Source organism: Leucoraja erinacea, chromosome 12, assembly GCF_028641065.1.
Source record: "Leucoraja erinacea ecotype New England chromosome 12, Leri_hhj_1, whole genome shotgun sequence".
NCBI lineage: Eukaryota > Metazoa > Chordata > Chondrichthyes > Rajiformes > Rajidae > Leucoraja > Leucoraja erinaceus.
Window position 1 is genome coordinate 25,584,746 of NC_073388.1, and position 21,280 is coordinate 25,606,025.

Here is a 21,280-nt window from a genome sequence, read left to right on the forward strand (position 1 = left end):
ACTCTGCCAGCTCCGCGACGGTGAGGTGAGTAGTTGGCACCAGAGCCCCCGGTCTTCTCCTGTTGGAGACCGCTCCTCGTTGCAGCCCCAACGACAACGGAGACCCGACAAAGAAAAGGTCGGGTCTCCCGTGCAGTGGGAGATTAAAAGTTACCCCCCCCCCCCCCCTTTCCACCCCCCCCCCCCCCCCCCCCCCCCCCCCCCCCCCACACACACACACACCCCCCCAACAAAAAATAACAAAAAACTACATAAAAACATAGACAAAAAATAATAAAAACGCAGACGGGCTGCAGAGGCCGCTGCTGACGAGAGTTGCGCCGCCTACCGAAGTTTTCAAGCTTGCTGAACTTACTACTCTATATGAGATTTACCAATATGGCTTGATCGCTACCTCAACTTCAAACACATTTAAGAAGACCAAAGAAAGGTAAAAGATGCATACAAACTTTTTGCAGAAATTTATGGTGAACAGAAGCAAAGACCTTCCAAATGGCCGCTTTAACCCTGGTGTACTCCATTGTAAGGTATTGTGCTCCTGTATAAATTGTCCCTAAGCCAAGAGAACAGATGTGCTGTTAACTAAGAGTAGTATTACCATACAAGTCAATCGCTGTTGTCTATGTTCTGACATGCAGACATTATAATCCCTGTGGTATTAGAAGGGAAGAATCTGCACATATGTACAAACTCATCCAATACATAATGTAAGCCATTACATAACTATGCGACATATAGGAAGCCAGCATGTGCTAAATGATAAAAAATCAAAAGCAGTTTCAATGGCACAACAATTTGACAACTAATGTCTTCATCACTAACCAGACCAAACATGTATCTGGATAGGCTACAAATCTTATAGACAATGTATTTTAAAGACATAAACCAGTTACATTTGGCCATGAACTATACTGATGGAAATCCAAATCAAATCCATTATGCAGCTGCAGCAACACGTGACTGCTTGGATTCCCTGGGCCTGGGGTAACAGCATCATTGCCTGCCAAAAGGGTGCATTTTCTTGAATAGAACTGGTGTCGAAATTTCCACCAGTTGCGTATAATTGTCATCCTCCTTTTTTATCCTCTAAAATAATGGCTTAGAAACAGTAATCAACTGCATTTTGACCCTTGGAACGTATTTCTTGAGAATTGAACAGTGGCTATAACTTTATATTACCTTGTAGGACTTAATTTATAACTACTTCATAAAAATTTATGATCATATTGGGAGTGGCAATCTAAGTATTTCAGACGTAAAAGGAAGTAGTCAGTATTTTTTATTTCATTTCAGTTAAGCCTGTTGTCGTACGCTACCTCATGTCGAGTTGCTGCTGAAAAGCTGATCATGATGCTTCCTCAGGTTACTTTTGTAATCATATTGATGATATTGGTTGGTACATCCACTGAACAATCCTTGAAGTCTCCATTTGCATCTGTCACAATCGAAAGCAATGTAGAATCAGGTCAGTACTCTATTAATGTCAATATTATAGGATGAATGTATACTGTCAATGTGGAAAGTCTTCCTTTCAGAATAACTGAGGAGCTTTGTCATATGCAGAAGTTTCAGAATGTGAGAAATAAAAAATATTCCATCGATCCTCTAGAACTAACATCCTTTTCACTTACTCTACTGTTGGCTTTAATGAGCAGGACGATTAAGGGCCTATCTCTGTTCTATATGGATCATACGATTTTGATTTCGTATATTACGTACATTTACAGAGTTTCCATCTGTTGTGTACTTGGTGCTTGGAACTGACTTTAAATAACACTCAGACGACACGGGAGTAAAACTAACAAGCTTCTTTATTGCAGGACGCCACCTTGAGTTTCTCCTGCGCATGCGTCCCATTGCGCAAGACATCAAATATGTTAATTACATTACATACACCACACGTCTTCCCTTTTAACTTGGAGGCAGTAAACACCATTTCTATTACATACAATATAATTAATACACTGTTGCAAAATTGTGTTATTACAGTCATCTTACAATACATCCTCATAACTGTAATAATCATTTCCAAACCTAGCCCTTATAATTTTTTTTCATACCACCCATCTTCCTTAAACCAGATATATTACCCCTTGCTTTATGTGTTATCATTTTCCGTTCCCTTATGTAAAAATTGCGAACTCTTTCTAATCGCTCTAGCTCTGCCTGTATCTCTGCCTCTTCCCATTTTTAAATGTCCTGATCTAATTTGCAGATTTCTTCCTATTCCTGATATTCTGCTAAAGTTAACATTTCCTTCTCTGCTCCATTTGCTTAGTTTTCCTCTGTTTCTGTTCCTTATTTGTAGGTGGCATCTGACACATGGCTGCAGATTGTTTTTTTGTTTTGCTACGAGCTTCCTTTGTCGCTCAATTTCCTGGCGCTGCGTATTTATCTGCTCTTGTTGTTCAGTGAGATTCTGCAATGCATAACCATTTGCCCACTGATCTATTTGTCTTCTTAAATCACTGTGCAGGGCTTTTCCGGAGTGTGCAAGGTATTTCGGGCGGGAAAGGCCTGCGGAATCAGCCATGTTTGCCAGACGTTTCTGAGTTTATGTAAATGACGAGTAGTGTAATGTTTCATTTGCCTCACAACAATTTAAGCAACTTATTTCTTTAATACATAATCTCAGAAATGTCTGGCAAACATGACTGATTCCGCAGGCCCTTCCCGCACATGCGCACACTCCGGAAAAGCCCAGCACATGCGCACACTCTACAAGAGCCCCGCACATGCGCACATGTGCCCACTTCAATCACATTTCTGGTTCTTCATCAAGAAGTAGGATCTATACTGTTTTTTCAATACAACAGTGGCTTTGACTTGCGCGCTGTGTAGTTTCCTCGCTTCATAAACATGGTAGTGAGACTGCATTATAATTGCTGTATATTTCAGTTAGAGGAAGTCTTTCCTATATTGTTTAAGCCTTTTCTGTTGTTCATCCATTTGTCTTCTTAAGTCACATCTCTGGTTCTTCAAGTAGGATCTATATTGTCTTTGCAATACCTGTGTCTCCGATTTGTGCTCTGTATAGTTTTCTTGCTTTATAAGCAAGGTAGTGTGATTGCACTACAACTGCTGTATAATTCAGTTTGAGCAAGTCTTTCCTATACCAACTCATACGGAATACTGACTGAATTTTTACCGTAGGCCTCTTTTGCTTAATCCACTGCCTAACCACCATACCCTTGTAGGCAGCCTGCATGGTAATGGTTGCATACCTCATTGACTGATATTGCACAACCTTGGAATGCCCTATTTTGCATGCTTTGTACCATCTCTGGATCGAAATGACCGCATAGCTCTATAGCGTGCCCTGAAGCTTGCAGAGTGGCTACAGCCACCTTTTACATCAGAAATGTTTTCTTGTAATGCACATCATTAAGCCTGACTTAATATGGCGTGCTGCCTTGATTTTCTCAACCAATTTTCTGGCTTTAATCCCGCGGTAGAAGGCCTGAATACAAACCACTGCTTTACTCAAACTATTATAATGTCTCACGTGGACATCTCTTATCTGGCAAGCTTGGTATAATTGCTGTACTGCAATGGCGGACCAGCGTAGTTTCTTGAAATACTGACGCTGTTTATGCATTTGATAATAAGTCTGTATGACCTAGGCAGATTTAAGCATGCACCGCAATTGCTTTCGAACAAGCATTCCTCGGTAGGCAGCCTGAAGCAGCACAAAGCTGCTGCGTACCTTTACGTAAGTTTTGCGATCACTTTCCATTTGAAGGTGTGCCCTATAATGGGTTTGACCTATTATAGCTGCCAATCTCATTGCCCTGTATGGACGGTAAACTCTGTGCATTCTAAATGCTGCTTGTATTACCGTTGCTGCCTTCTGTTTGTCCCGGATCTCTCTCCGTACCTCCATACCCCTGAATGCAGCTTGAATAGTTAGTTGCGCTTTGGATGGCAATGTCCCTTTGCACTTAACTTTTGTCCTTCCACTTGACTTTTGTCCTTTGAGGAACTCCTTTCCATCTTTAGTTCAGGCTCCTTGTATCTGAATATTCTTGGAGGTTTTGGCAAGAAATGAGCCATTAATTACACACCTCGTACGTTTTATCCATGGGCTTTGCTGGCTGCAGCACCATACATAAGGTGTGATAACCCTCTCTTCCTAAGCCTAATATAAGCCATGCTCTCTTCTTCTCCTCTGCAGCGATATCATTGGAAATGAAACAAGCCTCCAAGACTTCGGTCCATTTCTCAAAATTACACCCAGAATCTAACTGGGGCACCTTTCCTACAATTAGAAAAGTCATGCTACCCTGTTGCTATTCAGGTGCACTATGTTCTGTTCTCTCACTGTGTTTTCTGCCCTGGACTTAATCCTTTTCCACTCTAAAAAGTTATCCAGCCCATTGACTATTACACATTATTATAATAATAGATTTATACCAATAAACCAACATTTCATGTTAATAGCAAGCTAGAAAATTTTAAACCATATTCCTGCAACGCACACAAATTTACTTAAATTATTAATGACATTGAACAACACATTACATACAAACAGTCCAGCTTTTACTGTGCCAGCTTTTACTGGACTCCGGTGCATCACCGACCTCTCGGGCTGTCCCTACCGTTGCTGTTGCTGCTGGCCTCACCGGATCTCGCCGTTGCTGCCGCTGGCTCCACCGGGCTTCGCCGTTGCTGCTGCTACTGCGGTTGCTGGCCTCACCGGGCCACCGCTGCTGCCGTTGCTGGCCTCACCGGATCGCCGCTGGCTTCACAGCTGGCCTAGCCGTTGCTGGCCTTCCCTGCCTCGCTGGCTTGCCTGCTTACTTGCCTGCCTCGCGGTTGTCCTGGCTGTCGCTGACTCCCGCTGCTCCGCCCGCCTGGCTACTGCTCCGCCCGTCGCTAGAAACATAGAAAATAGATGCAGGAGTAGGCCATTCAGCCCTTCGAGCCTGCACCGCCATTCAATATGATCATGGCTTATCATCCAACTCATTATCCTGTACCTGCCTTCTCTCCATATCCCCTGATCCCTTTAGCCACAAGGGCCACATCTAACTCCCTCTTAAATATAGCCAATGAACTGGCCTCAACTACCTTCTGTGGCAGAGAATTCCAGAGATTCACCACTCTCTGTGTGAAAAATGTTTTCCTCATCTCGGTCCTAAAAGATTCCCCCCTTATCCTTAAACTGTGACCCCTTGTTCTGGACTTCCCCAACATTGGGAACAATCTTCTTGCATCTAGCCTGTCCAACCCCTTAAGAATTTTGAAAGTTTCTATAAGATCCCCCCTCAATCTTCTAGCCCCAACTGCTTGGCCTAGCTCTGCTGGCCCCCGCTGCTCCGCTCGTCGGTGGCTGGCGAAGTGCTGTGCCCGCTTCTCTTGCGTTGTCGGCTTTCTCTCTTGGTCGGACCCTCTCTTCACTCGGCCGGTCCGCTTCTCTCGCGCAGCCGGGCTTTTTCTGCTCACAGCTGGGCTTTTTCTGCTCATAGCCGGCTGGAAACTCAGTTGTCATCTGTGGCAGTCGTCATACCTGTCCGTGGGTTACACGGTACTAGGCCCTCACCCGATGTCGGTGGCGGCTACTGGGCCTGGCCATGAGCTACATGGCCCTGGGAGTCACCCAAAGTCGGTGGCGGCTGCACAGCCCTGGAAAGCGTTCCAGATAAGTTGACACCGTCGCTGTCCTACTGGTTCGGCTTCTAGCTTCCAGCTGCGCTCTTTAGTGACACTTACTGCCCCACTTGTTTTCCTTGCGCTCTTGCTTCCCGTTCTGAGCTTTCTTTTCTTTGGCGCCAATTTAAAACCATTTGGCACCAAATTCTTTTGCTTGGTACCGTTCCACTTTGTCTCCAAATACAACCTCTTCTTTAACTTTTCTCTTTTTTCTTGACAGTCCTTCTTTTCTTTTCTGTTCTTTTATCCTCGTCGCCAATTGTTGTGTATTTGGTGCTTGGAACTGACTTTAAATAACACTCAGACACGGGAGTAAAACTAACAAGCTTCTTTATTCCAGGACACCACCTTGAGTCCCTCCTGCGCATGCGTCCCATTGCGCAAGACATCAAATATGTTAATTACATTACATACACCGACACAAGAAAGCGATAAAATCAATGGAGCTGAACTATTTTGGATTATATTGGAGTTGCAATTGAACCCTTTGATTTTTAACTCTGATCGAATTTCAACTGGACAGAGGGAGTTAAAATTTTAACTCTAATCTTGAAAACGAACTAAGTCTCTCCAGCAATGTGATTTCAGATTGAAACGTAATTACATGGTACTAATACAGGCAGATGCTGGTTTTCAAATAAAGATACAAAGTCCTGGAGTAACTCAGTGGGTCAAGCAGCATTTTCGGATAATATGGATAGCTGAAATTTTGGGTCGGGACTGTTCTTCAGACTGATTGCGGTGAGGGTGGGGGGGGGGGGAGAGAAGGGGAGAGGGAGTGGAAGGGAGAGGGAAGGGAAGAGAAGGAAGGAGAGGGAGAGGGAGGGAGAGGGAGGGAGAGGGAGAGAGAGAGGGATGGAGAGGGAGAGGGCGAGGAAGAGGGAGAGGGTGACGGAGAAATCGCATTTCGTCTATCCTTATCTCATACCTTTTGTCTTTTCATCTCTGGAATTTGTCCAACCATCTGCCTATCAAAAACGCCCCTCATCTCTATCTATCACTCGCCACGCTTTGTCCTGCCCCTCCTGTCTTCCAGCTTTCTCTACCCCCACAACAATCAATCTGAAGGGTCCCTTCCCAAAACAACAATCATCCATGTTTCCCAGAGATGCTGCCTGAGAAGAGTTAAACAAACACTTTCTGTCTTTTTTTTTGGCTTAAAACAGCATTGATATCAATGAAAATGAAATAAATGGCTGTATGAAAAACAGTAGGCCATTTTTCTTTAACCTTTTTTACATTGTCATTCTATGGTTTATGTTCCTAAATATTTCAAGTTGACAAATCTATGAATTGTGGTATTCTTTGCAACTTGTTAGAAAGCTCTTTTTTTTTTTTTACACCCAGCTAATATCTCATCCACCTTTCAAAATTATTTTTCAGAAATCTGCAAAAAAATTAATGACTATGAACCATGTTTAAAGAACACCTGCCCGGATCATATGCCTTGCTACTGTAGGGAAAATAAAGAATACTGTCGGTAACTATTCATTTTTAACACTTCAAATCCTCAGTTTACAAAGACATGCTGTGTCACTGTTAATGATCAGATAATAATTTTGCAATATTTTTGGATTACACTTGAGTAAGAATATTTTGTAAATAAATGAATGGCATGATTAAACTATAAATTGAACAACCAATAAATTAATGCATGAATTGATTAAGAGGTGGCACAGTAGTGCAGCCGGTATAGCAGCTGCTTCACAGCGCCAGAGATCCTGTCTGTGTGGTGTTTGCAAGTTCTCCCTGAGACTGTATGGGCTTCCTCTAGTAACTCCAGTTTCGTCCTACATCCCACAGACATACTGGTTTGTCGGTTAATTGGCTTCTGTAAATTTAAACTCTCTAAATCAACCCTAGTGTGTAGGGTGTGGATGAAGATAACATAGAACTAGCATGAACTAGGTGGGCCAAAAGGCCTGTTTGCGTGTTGTTTCTCTCAAATAATCAATCACATTTATGGCAATGAGATATTCCATGATTTGCCAAGTTATCTCAACTCACAGTAACTTTAGCCATGCAGAAATGAAATTTTGCAGCTAATTACCTCATGATTTCTTGAAGTTACTGCATTTCAATATTAATTGCCCTTTCAACTCGCCACAGTTTAATAATCAATAGTGTTAGTATTCTTTTAACAACATGAAAATTCTTGATGACAAAAATCTTCTCTCATCTGAATAGTAAATCAAATTAATTCCTACAAAATTGATAATTGTTCTAATAGAATTTTAAAATATTTAAATGTATATTTCATATTTTTCATTTTGACATTTTAATTTCCTAATCTGGCCTTTTTTCTCCTCTTTTCATTTCTCTTTCTATAGTTGATATTTGTCCTTCCTCTATTTCCCATTCCTTAAATCTCATGAGTTGAGGGGTTACATGTTTGGCACGTTGTCCAGAAAACCTTTTCTAGCTCTTTTGCCCTCACGACACTTATCAATCCACCTCAAGCAGCATTGAGGGAGAGTAAAGTTGTGTTTAATGAGGTAATACACTTTGAGCAAAATCCAGTTAAACCCAAGCCCATCTTTTTGCTCAGAATGAAGTATGTTGTGGTCATTAGCAACATTTATTTGCCAGTACTTGTTTCATCTGAATGATATTCATCATTCATAGAACAAACCTAGTATTCTGGTTAGTTCTCATATTAGGTTTAGTTAAAGTCAGTTTATTCTACTGTGTTTAAATTGTCGTAATTGTAGCAGCGTACTAAACACCACTTTGTTAAGAGTAGTTTACAATAGTCTATCGGGGATAACGTGCAGTCAAGGACTGAGACTTAGATAAGAGATAGCCATAGGTTAAGGATTGTTATGTGTGGAGAAGTACAGATAGTAGCTGGGATGGAGTTGGTGATCTCCCTGATTGATTGGATGGAAAAAATGGGTGGAGATTTGCAGAAAGGGCAAGTGGCTGTGGATCAGGTCCTGAGATAATTGGTGGAGGTTGGGTAATTACAGGAGCCGGTTGAAGAGGCATGGTCAGGCTGGGCAGTGGAGGAGGGGAAGTGGTTTGGGAACTTCAGTGATCAAGGCCTTAAAGGTTCAAAGTCAAGTTGCCAGTGGCTGATCCTCAGAAGGTATGTATACTTTCTTATGAGCTGTTTGAAGCTGGGTAATATACTGTTTATTTGCCTCATTATCACATTTGTGCTTGGCTTCCATTTCATCACTTGCAAGGCGGAGGGTAATATACTTCTCTTTCAGCTCTGCCAGCTGCTCACGCAAAGTCTCTAACTCTTTGGTTGTATTGGGTATGTATGTACAGAGTTGGTGCCAGGTGGGAGGATATCCTACAGATCAAAGACAGTATCAAGTCCTACAGATCAAAGTGTAGGACTTACAAGTATCCTATTCCAGAGCTTGATGGCCAGAATCAGCAAATAATGTTTGCTCCCAAAACATTGGGAGGCTTGTAATGTTCTAAAAGGACCATTTATTGAGGGAATGATGACTTTCATTTACAACAAATAAGGAAATCATGTCAATGCACAAAGTAAATCCTTTGAGGAAATGTTTGATTGAATGTACAGTAAAATTAATGTCAATTGTTACATTTCAAATTTGTTTCAATAGCTTCTTCTTGTAAGTCTTCACTTCCCATGAATTGAAATGTATAATTTAGGATATCTACCCAAGTTGAACATTTCAGCAACAAAATTCTTCAATATTTTCCAAATTACTGTGCACTGTAGATCATAATTTGCTTCTGATTTGGAATCTGCTGTACGTGCCTATATTTGTTGAGCAAGTCATTTGACAATTGTCACGAGAAGGTCATTAGCATTTGCGCCTTCATCATCTGAAGAAAATATGCAATACAAGGCAGACCTTGGCGCCTATCAGAATGAAATGATACAGTTAACATCAAATACTTAACAAATGTTTAACAAATATGATCAAGTATTAAGCAAATTAAAACACTTGAAAACTGTGCTATTTAAAATGTCAATAATTACTTACTTGCAGATTAGGCAGTGATAGATTTTTACCAGGATTTGGTGCTTCCAGATTTTTCTTAAATTTTGTCGTAAATATCATGCCTTGAGCGAATGGAATATGTTCTGACTCCATGGTGCATGCAAATTCCTTGAGCAAGACAGGCAAAATAAGCAGACGGCAGGTAGAGAAAGATAACCTAACATATGAGGTGAGAGGTAAAAGGTCTCTCAGCAGGTGGCCATATTCATCCTTCGTCACACCGACACATTTCCTCTGACTGAATGTCGGCGAGAAACATGTGTGGGGTGCCTGCAATTCAGTAAGTATTTCCTAAATGAGACATCTTGTATGCTCGAGTTAAAATAAAAAAATCAGACCCCCAAGACAGGAGTCTTGGGAACCTGATTGCAATGGCAAGAGGAACTACTTCTTACTGTAAGTGTACAGGATGTATAAAATTCAAAGAATAGGTGTGTAAAATCAAAGAGAAAGATGCAAATCATGAGAAGTAGTATGTCATAAACACAACATTTGCAACCTTTCACTTCAATAACAGTTTTTAGTTGTCAAAGTGTGCATAGGTGTTTCATAAGAGCACTGTTATTTTGTTTTCATAAACTAAAGGACTGATGATTTCCAACAGCTGCAGTTTCTTTTTTAATTTTACTAATATAGATCATCTTGTCATTATTACATTTGCTGCTATTGGGACGTCAGTGGCCATACAGACAAATGGCACCCCTGCGTGTTATGTGGTTTATAATGGATGATGTTGTGAAAGCCACATTATAAATGTATCTTATTACACGTTTAGTCTGTGCATATTAAACCATTTAAATTGCCACAAACATGCCACATAATGGAAACACGTTTCTCTTAGGTGCCCAAACTTTAAAGGTCCCTTGGGGGATTACTGGAATATGGGTCCAAATTGTGAACAGCAGTGGAATATCCGCGACCTGATACTGGTGGCCATACTTCCTGGAGTTTCCCTTGCTATGGTTGTTGGTGTCTGTATGCACTGTGTGTACAGCTACAATAAACGAAAATACATTGCAAAAGCAAGCAAAGGGTGAGTCATGTGTTATTAGTTATATTGCACAATAGGCTTGGACAATCACATTTCTTAAACTGCACTTGACAGATATCCTATGTTCACCATCAGGGTAGGAGAAAAGGATCCAGTGGATGCTGCATATTTAGGTTTTCCAAAGGCAATTAGCAAGATGCCAGACAAAAGTTTGGAACATAAGGTCATGTGGTAGTGCACGGCACATAAATTAGGATGGAAAGTAATTTGGTTAATAACAAACAGAAAGTAGGAATACATTTGTGATTTCTTGATTGACAATTAGTCTGGGATAGTAGTGTGGGGTGCCTCAAGATCAGTGCTCTGGTCTCAGAAATTTACAAACTAGAAATGCTGAAGGAATTGATTGCAACAAATCCAGGTTCGCTAATGATACTAAGCTGAATGGGAAAGGAGTCTGTAAGAAGGACACAAAGGGATACAGACAGTTTAATAAGAGAGTAAGTAAAAAGGAGAAAGATAGTAAATAACATGGATAAATCTGAGTTTATTCATTTTGGTGAAAAGAATAGAAAAAATATTTTCTTAAAAGGAAAGAAACTATTAAAAAAGTGGAATTTAGAAAATGTGATGTTCCTCATAAATGAATCACAGAAAGTTTATATGATGATACAGCACGTAATTAGAAAGACATGTGAGATGTCCTTTATTGCAAAGGGGTTGAGTATAAAAGTACAACTGTACAGACATTGGTGAGCACATCCGGAACATTATGCAGAATTCTGGTTTCTTAAATTTGAAGGCTTTCAATGCCTTGGAGCAAACTTCAAAATAGGTGCATTAGACTGACTTCTGGAGTGAGAGGGGGGTTCTTTGAGGAAGTATTCAGAAGGATGGGCTCGTAAATTCTGGAGTTTATTAAATTGATGGGGGGGATGGGGAATGGTGTCCGTTATTAAGCTATAAAACTGGAAACTAAATAAAATTGGCACAGCTGAGATATTTCATTTCAATATTTAATTTTTCTATAATATTGTTATTTGTATTTTAACACAAAATGAAGAGTGACCAACAAAAAAGTAACTCGAAGTGAAGCCAAATCAAAACACTCTGTTATGAACATTTATCATCAGAATGACGCATTTGTTGAAGATACCGAAACTCAACAGAAAAGTACGGTAAGGCAGCAATGAATTTGATCAATTGAGAAAGATGTACACAAAATGTACTGGTCGCCAATTACAATTCTATTATTTCAATACACTGGAATACACTGCTATCGTAATCAAGTCAAAAGTGTACTGGAAAACACATGTGTTTTTTCTGGAAATCTTTCAGTGTATGATCAGCTCTGATACTGTCTCTATTTGTGACATGAATCAAAGTCTATCGGTTTAAAGAATAGTCACTAAGCTTACAACCATCATGTTGATTATTCTGAGCACTTTGAGAACGCTCTTTGCCATTGCCAGGCCACACCAGGTGGGTGGTGTTCTGCTGATGATTTTCTGTGCAAGGTTGGGAGTTTGGGCTACATTTCAGGCTGAACAGCTAGCTGCCAGCTGAAAAGCAGGGGAAGGACCTAGTGGTGGAAGAAACCTAGGCTACTGAGGAAATAATGGGAAAGCAGGAGCTGTGAGTTTTGTAAGTTTCAATAAAACCTCTTATATTTCTAAAATTGGGAGAAATCTCTCCACATATGGCAGTCACCTTTCCTGGAACCCATCTAGTGAATCTTTGTTGCTTCCCTTAAAGATAAGTGTATCCTTTCTTAGGTAAGAAGAAAAAAACCTATACATAATACTCATGATGTGGTCTCACAAAGATCTGAAAATATTGCAATAAGACTTCCTTATTCTTGAACTTAAATACCCTTGTAAAAAAGACTATAATTATTTGCCATCCTAATCACTTGCTGCATCTACATGTTGTACGAGTTGTGAATAGGCCCTTTGAACATTATCGCTGTAGATTGGTTAGTGCATGGGCACCAATCAGAGTAATGTACTAACACTAGCTCCACCTTACTGTACACTTTATATTAACACACACTTCCCATATTACGTAGTTACACCGGTGGTAGAGATGAACTAACAACGTATTGTATAGTACCACCATGACTGATGATTAAAGCTGACGAACACCAGACTGTCTGTACAGTTGTTTACAATCGCTATACAATTTCTCTTCATTTAACAAATAGTTTGTTTTTTTGTTGTATGCACAAAGGTGTATAACTTTATATTTTTCCATATTTAATTCCATAGGCCATTTTCTGCCCACTCACTCAGCTTGTCCATATCCTCTTGCAACCTCTTTACATCCACTTCTGTTCTCGCAAGCCCTCCTAGTTTAACAATTTGTTCACTAATCAGTGTATGATAATTTGACGACATTCATATCAGTATCTTACCCCCAATTCAATCTGTTTTAACGTTGTTAACCAACTACCTATGTGGAAAATTATTGAAAACCATCCCAAAATCTATATACCACATCCACTGTTTTCTCCCTCGTGATTTTGATAGTTAATCTTCTCAAAGAACTTCAGCGGGTTAATTGAATGGTTCTCCTTATAATGTAAAACTATTTACAAATCCTAAAATTCTTTCAATTTCTAGTGTGGAATTTCCATTCAAAAACCTAATGGATATGCATTACATTCTCAGATTAGTAGTGCTTAACTTAATTAATCAATTATTTCCTTTCACTAATCCAATTGATTCCATAAATAAAAGTAAAATCAGTGTCAAAGTCATTAACTGTTAAAGTTCATTTTTCTGGATGATATCAGCAAAAAGAGGCATGAAGTGAACTTTATTTGTGGGTTTAGGTTGCATAAATTCCTTTTTATTGCATATTTACACCACCCTGTCTTATAGATTTTAATGCTGGAAGGTGCATGTTGGTTTGTAAAACTTGCACTCAAGTCAAGTCAAGTTTATTTGTCACATACACATACGAGATGTGCAGTGAAATGAAGTGGCACTCCTGACAATGGGTATCATACAGCCACACATACACTGCTATTCAGAAACCCTCTATTACCAATCAGTGCTCTAATGTTCTATTAAAGAATGATATTGGTGCCCCACATACAATACTAAAATTAGCAGGTTACTGAACAACATTCACTCTCCACCACCACCTTAAAATTGACATTGGAGATGTAACAGGCAATCTAAGCAAGATTCAGCTTGTATGTTTCATCCCACTTGATTACAAATAGGAACACAAGTAGACTATGCAGCTTCTTGAGTACGCTTTATCTGAGAAAAGTTACAATAATGTAATTATTTTACTTCTTCCCAAATCCATCCAGGCACAATGTATTCAGCAAACGACTTAAGCAGGATCAGTAGTCAGCAAACCTCCTCGTGCCCCAATATGGACATTGTACCTGTGGCCCTGGGAATACAGTTGATGCTAGAGTTATTTAAGATGACTGTACTTTAAAGATGACTGACACAGCAGATACAAAATCTCTAAACTAGCTAACGAATGAAGTAGCTGTTACATCATGGTCATTGTAGGGTATTTTTCTACATAGTGCTATCAAAAAGCCATTGTACCCTGTTCTATTTCTTTGGTTCAATAATTACTATATTAAGATGTATTTCTGAAAATTTAAATTGTCTGTTACTTCTTCATGTCACAAGGATTATCCTTGGAAAATCCCAAAAGTTAATGTGCCTAGTATGGAATATCTTTATAATCCAGAAGCGAACTACATTCCCAAAGTCAACATCAGGTTTGGAACATTTTGCATCTATTTTATTGTAAATTTAGGTAAAACATATACCTATGTGACTTTACTTGACAAAGGGTACAGATGTTAAATGGTATAAGCGCAATGAATTTAGAAACCAAGAATATTGTAAATATATATTTGTCTTATCACCTAGATTGTTTCAAAAATGTAATCAGCAAACTACTTTATTTATACCATCATAGAATTGGAAAGTTAATTAACAAATAGAGTTAGTGTTAGAGCAATTTAGTGTTTTGTATGCATATTAAAAAAACTTGTTTATAACATTTGTAAACAGTACATCAAAACAATTACTATTTTATACAACAATATTTTATGTTTTATATAAATTATTTTCAAAAATATAGATATTGATACATTAGGGTAGACACAAAATGCTGGAGTAACTCAGCAGGTGAGGCAGCATCTATGGAGAGAAGGAATGGACGACGTTTCGATTTTACCAGCATCTGCAGTTTTTTTCATACACATTTTGATACATTAGGGTGTCTCCACATGTGCAAGATCTGTTTTACATCAGCATGACATGTTATTTCCTAAACATACCTTTCCTAAACAATGATAATGTGGAAGCTGTTATTCATAGCGTTCATCCCCTTAGTGTACAGTGGCAAGAGACCTGCGGCTTTCTCCACAGGACATTTGTGATGTCTGTGCCAAGCTTCAGTAACTCCCTCAGATCATAGCTGGGCATTGGAGTATGCCAACCTACAGCACTCATTCATGGACAGCTTTTTGCAGTGGAAGATCAGGATTTTTTTTTTAGCATACTAAAGTAATTCACTAATCTGTAGGAATTAATTGCAGATGCTGGTTAAAACCGAAGAGAGACACAAAAATCTGGAGTGACTCAGCGGGGCAGGCAGCATCTCTGGAGAAAAGGAATAGATGCTGTTTTGGGTAGAGACCCTTCTTTAGACCCGTCACCTATTCCTTTTCTCCAGAGATGCTATCTGACTCGCTGAGTTACTCCACCTTTTTGTGTCTATCTAATTCAGTAATCTGATAGTATTGCAACAGTTGTTAATATCTCAGTGCACCGCTGGGTACATCGCATATAGCATAAAGTCTTATTGACACAATGATTGAAGTAATTAACTTTGAATAAAAGACCATACCCTCTTCCCCACTAGTCTCTCAAAATATATCTTGGAAAGAGATAGATCATGGCTTCATTGTGTTGTTGCAGTTGCCAGGAATTAAAAACCTCACCACGGTAAAAGTGACAAAAGGGCTTTTATTTTGATTACCACTTAATTCCAATACAATTTTCATGTATGTCCTGTGTGTTAGAGAACATTTTAACCCTGACTTCAAGTGTTTTAAATTCAATTAAAATGGAGGATAATGCTGTTTTCATTTTAGAGGCTGAACAGTGGAGGAATTATTTCATTTGAATAAATGCAGGTCAATTGTGCAGTGCAGGATGTATTAATTCAAATTTAAATTGTAGCTATGGTATTTAGCATCTGGTGTCTGCAAATCTGTTACACCAAGGATTTAATGTAATCTCTCTCACTGTGGAGAAATTGCCCACTGGTGGTGCATCTCTGCGCAACAGAACAGGTTTTAAACTGCAGAATACTGCATCATTGCCAAGATGCATTTGCATTGAAAGTATTTTAAAGGGAAGATGCTCATGTAAGCCTCAGTTTTCATATACAATATTGCATAGTTTTTAAACACAGATCGATAATGTATAGGGCAAGAAATGATATTTTCAGAATAATCAATATTGTTCTCTTCTTTAGGAGCATTAAGCCCGAGTTGAATAAAATCAGAGAACAAATTCCACTTCCGATGGAACATGCAAAATCTTCATATGAAGCCAGTGAACATTTTATTCCACCATATCCCCCAAGAAATGATGATATTTGGCAGGATAATGGGATGCCTCCTGCAACATCCTCTGCAAAGCCGAAGGTAAGCAGAACAAATCATTCATCACAATAGCATCATGAACCAAGCTGTCCATAAACAAGGTTCCTAGAATCTTTGACATCATCACTTCAATTATTGGCATGATTGGTATGCATTCCGTTTTACTTTATTTAGATTGCTGTTCCTAGATACTAGATGCATAGATACATAGAAAATAGGTACAGGAGTAGGCCATTCGGCCCTTCGAGCCTGCACCGCCATTCAATATGATCATGGATGATCATCCAACTCAGTATCCCGTACCTGCCTTCTCTCCATAACCCCTGATCCCTTTAGCCACAAGGGCCACATCTAACTCCCTCTTAAATATAGCCAATGAACTGGCCTCAACTACCCTCTGTGGCAGAGAGTTCCAGAGATTCACCACTCTCTGTGTGAAAAAAGTTCTTCTCATTTCGGTTTTAAAGGATTTCCCCCTTATCCTTAAGCTGTGACCCCTTGTCCTGGACTTCCCCAACATCGGGAACAATCTTCCTGCATCTAGCCTGTCCAACCCCTTAAGAATTTTGTACGTTTCTATAAGATCCCCCCTCAATCTCCTAAATTCTAGCGAGTATAAGCCAAGTCTATCCAGTCTTTGTTGGCATGGTCTTGGTCGGCATGCAAAAGTTGGGCCAAAGAGCATTTTACCCATTCTGTATGACTATGCCTCTATGACTAAGGATTTTCAGTTGATTAAACATATTAGTTAACAATGCAGCAAGAATCAGAATATGGACATCAGTGGCACTGCCCTGAAAAGTCAATCGTGCATGAAGCTAACATGCATTCTGCAGGTGGAAGGGATGGAAAAATAAATATAGGCATTGCTGGCCTAACCCTGACTGCAATTGAAAATGCAGAGACAAATAAACTCTTGAACATTCTTTGTTGTAATGATACTCCTACTGTGGAAAGAGGGAGTTCCACGATGATGTGAAACCATGGATGTGACTTGGAAAGTAACTTGAATGAGTTAGAGTTCCTTCGTTCTAGAAGACTTTACAAAGTACTTTTGAAGAAGCTTTGCCACATTAATGTGGATTGGCTTTTACGTTCTTGACATGTTTGACATAGTGGTGGGAATATATGTTTAAAATGACGAATACTTGCTTTTGCTTTATTTCAAACTTCTTGAGTGTTAAAACTGCACACATCCAGGCAAATAGAAAGTGTTTCATCACACTTCTGATGTGTCCCTTGTAGACTATTCTTTCACTTATCACCCCAAATCTAAATCTTATCTGGATCTGGCAGTTGGTGGACATGAACTGGCTCATTAGCTCAGGGATTCTAAATGGATCAAGCCATTGGCTCTCTTCAACAAACATTCAAACTTCTGAAACGATCATTGATGAGTAGCAAAATGTTTCTGAGGAAAACTGGAAGTGATAGAATTGTATTCATATAACTTTGTCATCTTTATTATTATCTACATTATAACAATAAACTAGTCTAATGCTGGAAATGCAGTAGCCAATTTGAGCAAGCAGCAAGATGATAACTCTGGATAATCAGTTTTAAATATATAATGACAAAGATTAAAACAATTGCAAGGCACTAGAGATAAACTCTCATCACATCTCTCCGCCAACCCGTCATCTCCTCACCCAAAAAACCCTAGAGGGCTTTGGTTTAGTATTACATTTGGAAGATGACATTATGGAAATATTGTCCCCAAGTCTACAAAAATACTTAAACCTAAAATATTCAGACTCGGATGCAAGTGTGTTCCTATCTGAGCCTTAGTTATTTTAAAAAGTCATGGTAGGTTTACCAGGATAATGCCTTATTTTTATGTGTGCCAGAAAACTGCAAGTTCTGAGATGCCTGCAATCGTTTTACTCAATGATACTGTTCATTTTTTTTTAATGTTTCATCCTGTGCTAAATAAATAATAAACTTAATTCAAAAAATATTATCATCCTGGATAACAACTATTTTTTTCTTTTGATATAAAGGGATTAAACGGGATTCAAGTTTTACCTTCAAATGCAACTGGATCAAGATTCAACAAAGAGTCTCCAATTGAGCATCCAGGAAATCAGCATATCGGCAATCACTTTGCTATTCCACGGCCCCAATATGGAGGAAGAGAGATACTTTAAACAAGGGATTCTGATATTTAAAAAAAATAAATGTATAAATGAAGCTTCTATAAATATTCCTATGATTTAATGAAGTGTCTTGGTGGAAATAATCAACCAGCACTCTATTGAAGAAAATAATAATAATGATTTTTTTCTGCATATTATAATTTCAAATACTAGGTATTTAAAGAACCTAGCATAAGGAATGTAACCCTTTCTTCTTTTCGGTGAAGAGGCCCAATACTAAATTCTAGCAAGAATTGTTCTTGCAGCTATTAAATGCCTTCCACTTCTCCACAAAATGAGACTTAAGAAAGTCTAACGGTTGCACATCCTCTGTGCAGTACCTAAGCTAAAGAAAAGATGTTTACAAAATGGAAAGAAAAATAAATATATTGATCAGGTTCATTACATCCAAAGCTGCACATGTAATCATTGAACATCAAGTTGCCTCGCAATTATTTGTATTGGAGGTAGTGCAGAGCTAAGGTCAGAGAGTCTATGGATGCATGAACTATTGATCAAGTGCAGTGATATGATGTGAAAATAAAGTCTCCAGGATAATTAAATGATAGGGCATCAGAAAGGACACCGGTGCATGTATCTTCACACAACAGAAAGAATCAGGAAGTAGTTCCAATACAGGAGTAAAACAATATGGTGAAGTTGTAGGAGTACAGGAAAATACCTCAGACCAAAAGGATGATAGTCTAAGGAGAAACTATTCACCAGCAGATCCAGGTAATTTTAAAAATTAAGCAAATGAGCAACAGAATGAGCAAAGGTGTTGTTCAGCACAGTAGTTTAGACTGCATATCCAGAGACCATGTTAAATTTAAGGATAGATCAGTGAGGGACGCAAAATGGCCAGAAATGGGCAACGCATCTAAGTAATTTTAAACCAACAGTTAGCTAGGGTTGAATGCACCTAATGTTAGAACCAGTACAACTTAGACAGTGGAATAGAGCAGGATGTGGAGAAATACCATTGGGCAACGGTGGAAGTCAAGAAAAGAGGTATACAATGAGAAACTCAATTGTTAGTTGCCTGCCAGAGCATCTTCTTGTTAATTACAACAGGGTCACAATGGACAATTACAAGAAATAAATCATTCTTTTTAGTAAATGTGAACAGTTTAATTTATTGCTTGAGTGTCAAAGTAATCGTTATAAGATACCCATCTCAATTGGTATAAATGAGATAATCCATCCATTTTCTATCACATTCTAAAGATCGTTATATTTAATGTCATATGCAAATTTATTAAAGTTTAAATGCTGTTCATAATAAACCATAATCCTGCCTCCATCATCTCAACCCTACCTAACCACTATAGATTTTGCTCTAATATGATTGCCTTTACGTTGTCTGTAATATGATTACTTACATTGTCTTTTACACTATCATATTCTAGTTACCCATTTCCTTCTCTCCGGAGATGCTGCCTGTCCCACTGAGTTACTCCAGCATTTTGTGTCTATCTTCAGCTTAAACCAGCATGTGCAGTTAATTCTTACACATTTATTGTTTAATGATTGTTGTTGTTGCATCTAATGTACCTGAAAAGTTGCAACATGTAATAATTTCATTGTTCCAGTTCGTATATGGTGCATATGACAATAAACACTCTTCTCCTCTCTTGTTTGGACTGACGCTGTGATGAGTCTGATGCTGAGTGGTCCCAGCAAAATCCAAACTGGGCATTACTAAGTTGGCAGTTTTCCGTGTCGGGTAAATGTCAGTGCCAGAACATTCGAGCTAGGGGCATGTCAAATTATGATATGCAAATCATCAATATTATAGCCAGAATGTTATCCAGTCCCATAGCTTTTGTTTTATCCAGTGCTCAGGCCTTTTCTTGATACCATAGTTGGAGAATAACTCCTGTGATGATGGAGACCAAAGGAGGAAACTGAGGTGCACCATTTGACTCTTCTGGTGGAACATGGCTCCAAATAACTTAGCTTTCTTTAGTTCTCACATACTGGCTCCTGCCAATGTTGTTTAATCACCATATGTAGCAGGACTACAGTGCTTTGATATGACAGTAGGTTGTTGGATCACTCAGTTCTATCTATTCCATGATGATTTGACTGTTTAGGATGCATTTCGCGATGTATTGCACTTTCACCAGGTTGTTACCTTATTTTGAGGTATTCCTGGTATTCCTGCAGTCTTCAAGAATGAGCCACAAGTTTAATTGTAAGGGTAGAGTGAGGGATATGCGAGGCATGAAGTTCGACTTTGGCTATACAACTTCTAATGATGTTGGTGATCCACAGCATTTCAAGGATGTCCAGATTTGACTTGTCAGATCTGTTCTCAGTTTTACCAGACCAGTACCACACTACACAATGGAGATTGTCCTGGATGTGTAAATGGTAACTTGTCTCCATAAGAATGCGCAGCCGTCTCCCCTACTAATACTGTTTTGGACATGCACATTAGTAACAGATAGACTGGCAAAGAAGTAGTCAAGTAGATTTATCCCTCATGTTGCTTTGCTTACTAGCAGCCACCGACTCTGTGTGGAGCTATGTTTATCAAGACTCAGCTGGTTGGGTTAGTTGCAATTTCAATAAGCCATCCAGGTGAAGGACTATAGTTCCTCATCCAGTGTACATGATGTGTCTTTGCTTCTTTTAGATGTAACATAGAAACATAGAAAATAGGTGCAGGAGGAGGCCATTTGGCCCTTCAAGCCTGCACTGCCATTCATTGTGATCATGGCTGACCATCCACAATCAGTAACCTGTGCCTGCCTTCTCTCCATATCCCTTGATTCCGCTAGCCCCTTGAGCTCTATCTAATATCATCCAGTGAATTGGCCTCTACTGCCCTCTGCGGCAGAGAATTCCACAAATT

General features: G+C 39.2%; 1 protein-coding gene and 1 long non-coding RNA gene across 2 annotated transcripts in view; one reads left to right on the forward strand and one right to left on the reverse strand.

Annotated features, from left to right (window-relative positions):
• The first annotated feature begins 1,292 nt into the window (after positions 1–1,292).
• On the forward strand, positions 1,293–20,900 carry zgc:158432 (uncharacterized protein LOC555281 homolog). The gene is made up of 7 exons (XM_055643875.1): positions 1,293–1,465; positions 7,036–7,132; positions 10,483–10,674; positions 11,696–11,810; positions 14,292–14,383; positions 16,156–16,327; positions 18,286–20,900. Exons 1-7 carry the CDS (start codon positions 1,348–1,350, stop codon positions 18,430–18,432), a joined length of 933 nt encoding a protein of 310 aa, XP_055499850.1. The 5' UTR covers positions 1,293–1,347; the 3' UTR covers positions 18,433–20,900.
• Positions 7,140–21,280, reverse strand: part of LOC129702222 (uncharacterized) — a 33,086-nt gene continuing 18,945 nt past the window's right edge. Inside the window, exons 2-3 of the long non-coding RNA XR_008724344.1 lie at positions 9,624–9,749; positions 7,140–9,499 (exon numbers count right to left, since the gene is read on the reverse strand). This is a non-coding gene — a long non-coding RNA (uncharacterized LOC129702222). The remainder of the gene's footprint in view (positions 9,500–9,623; positions 9,750–21,280) is intronic.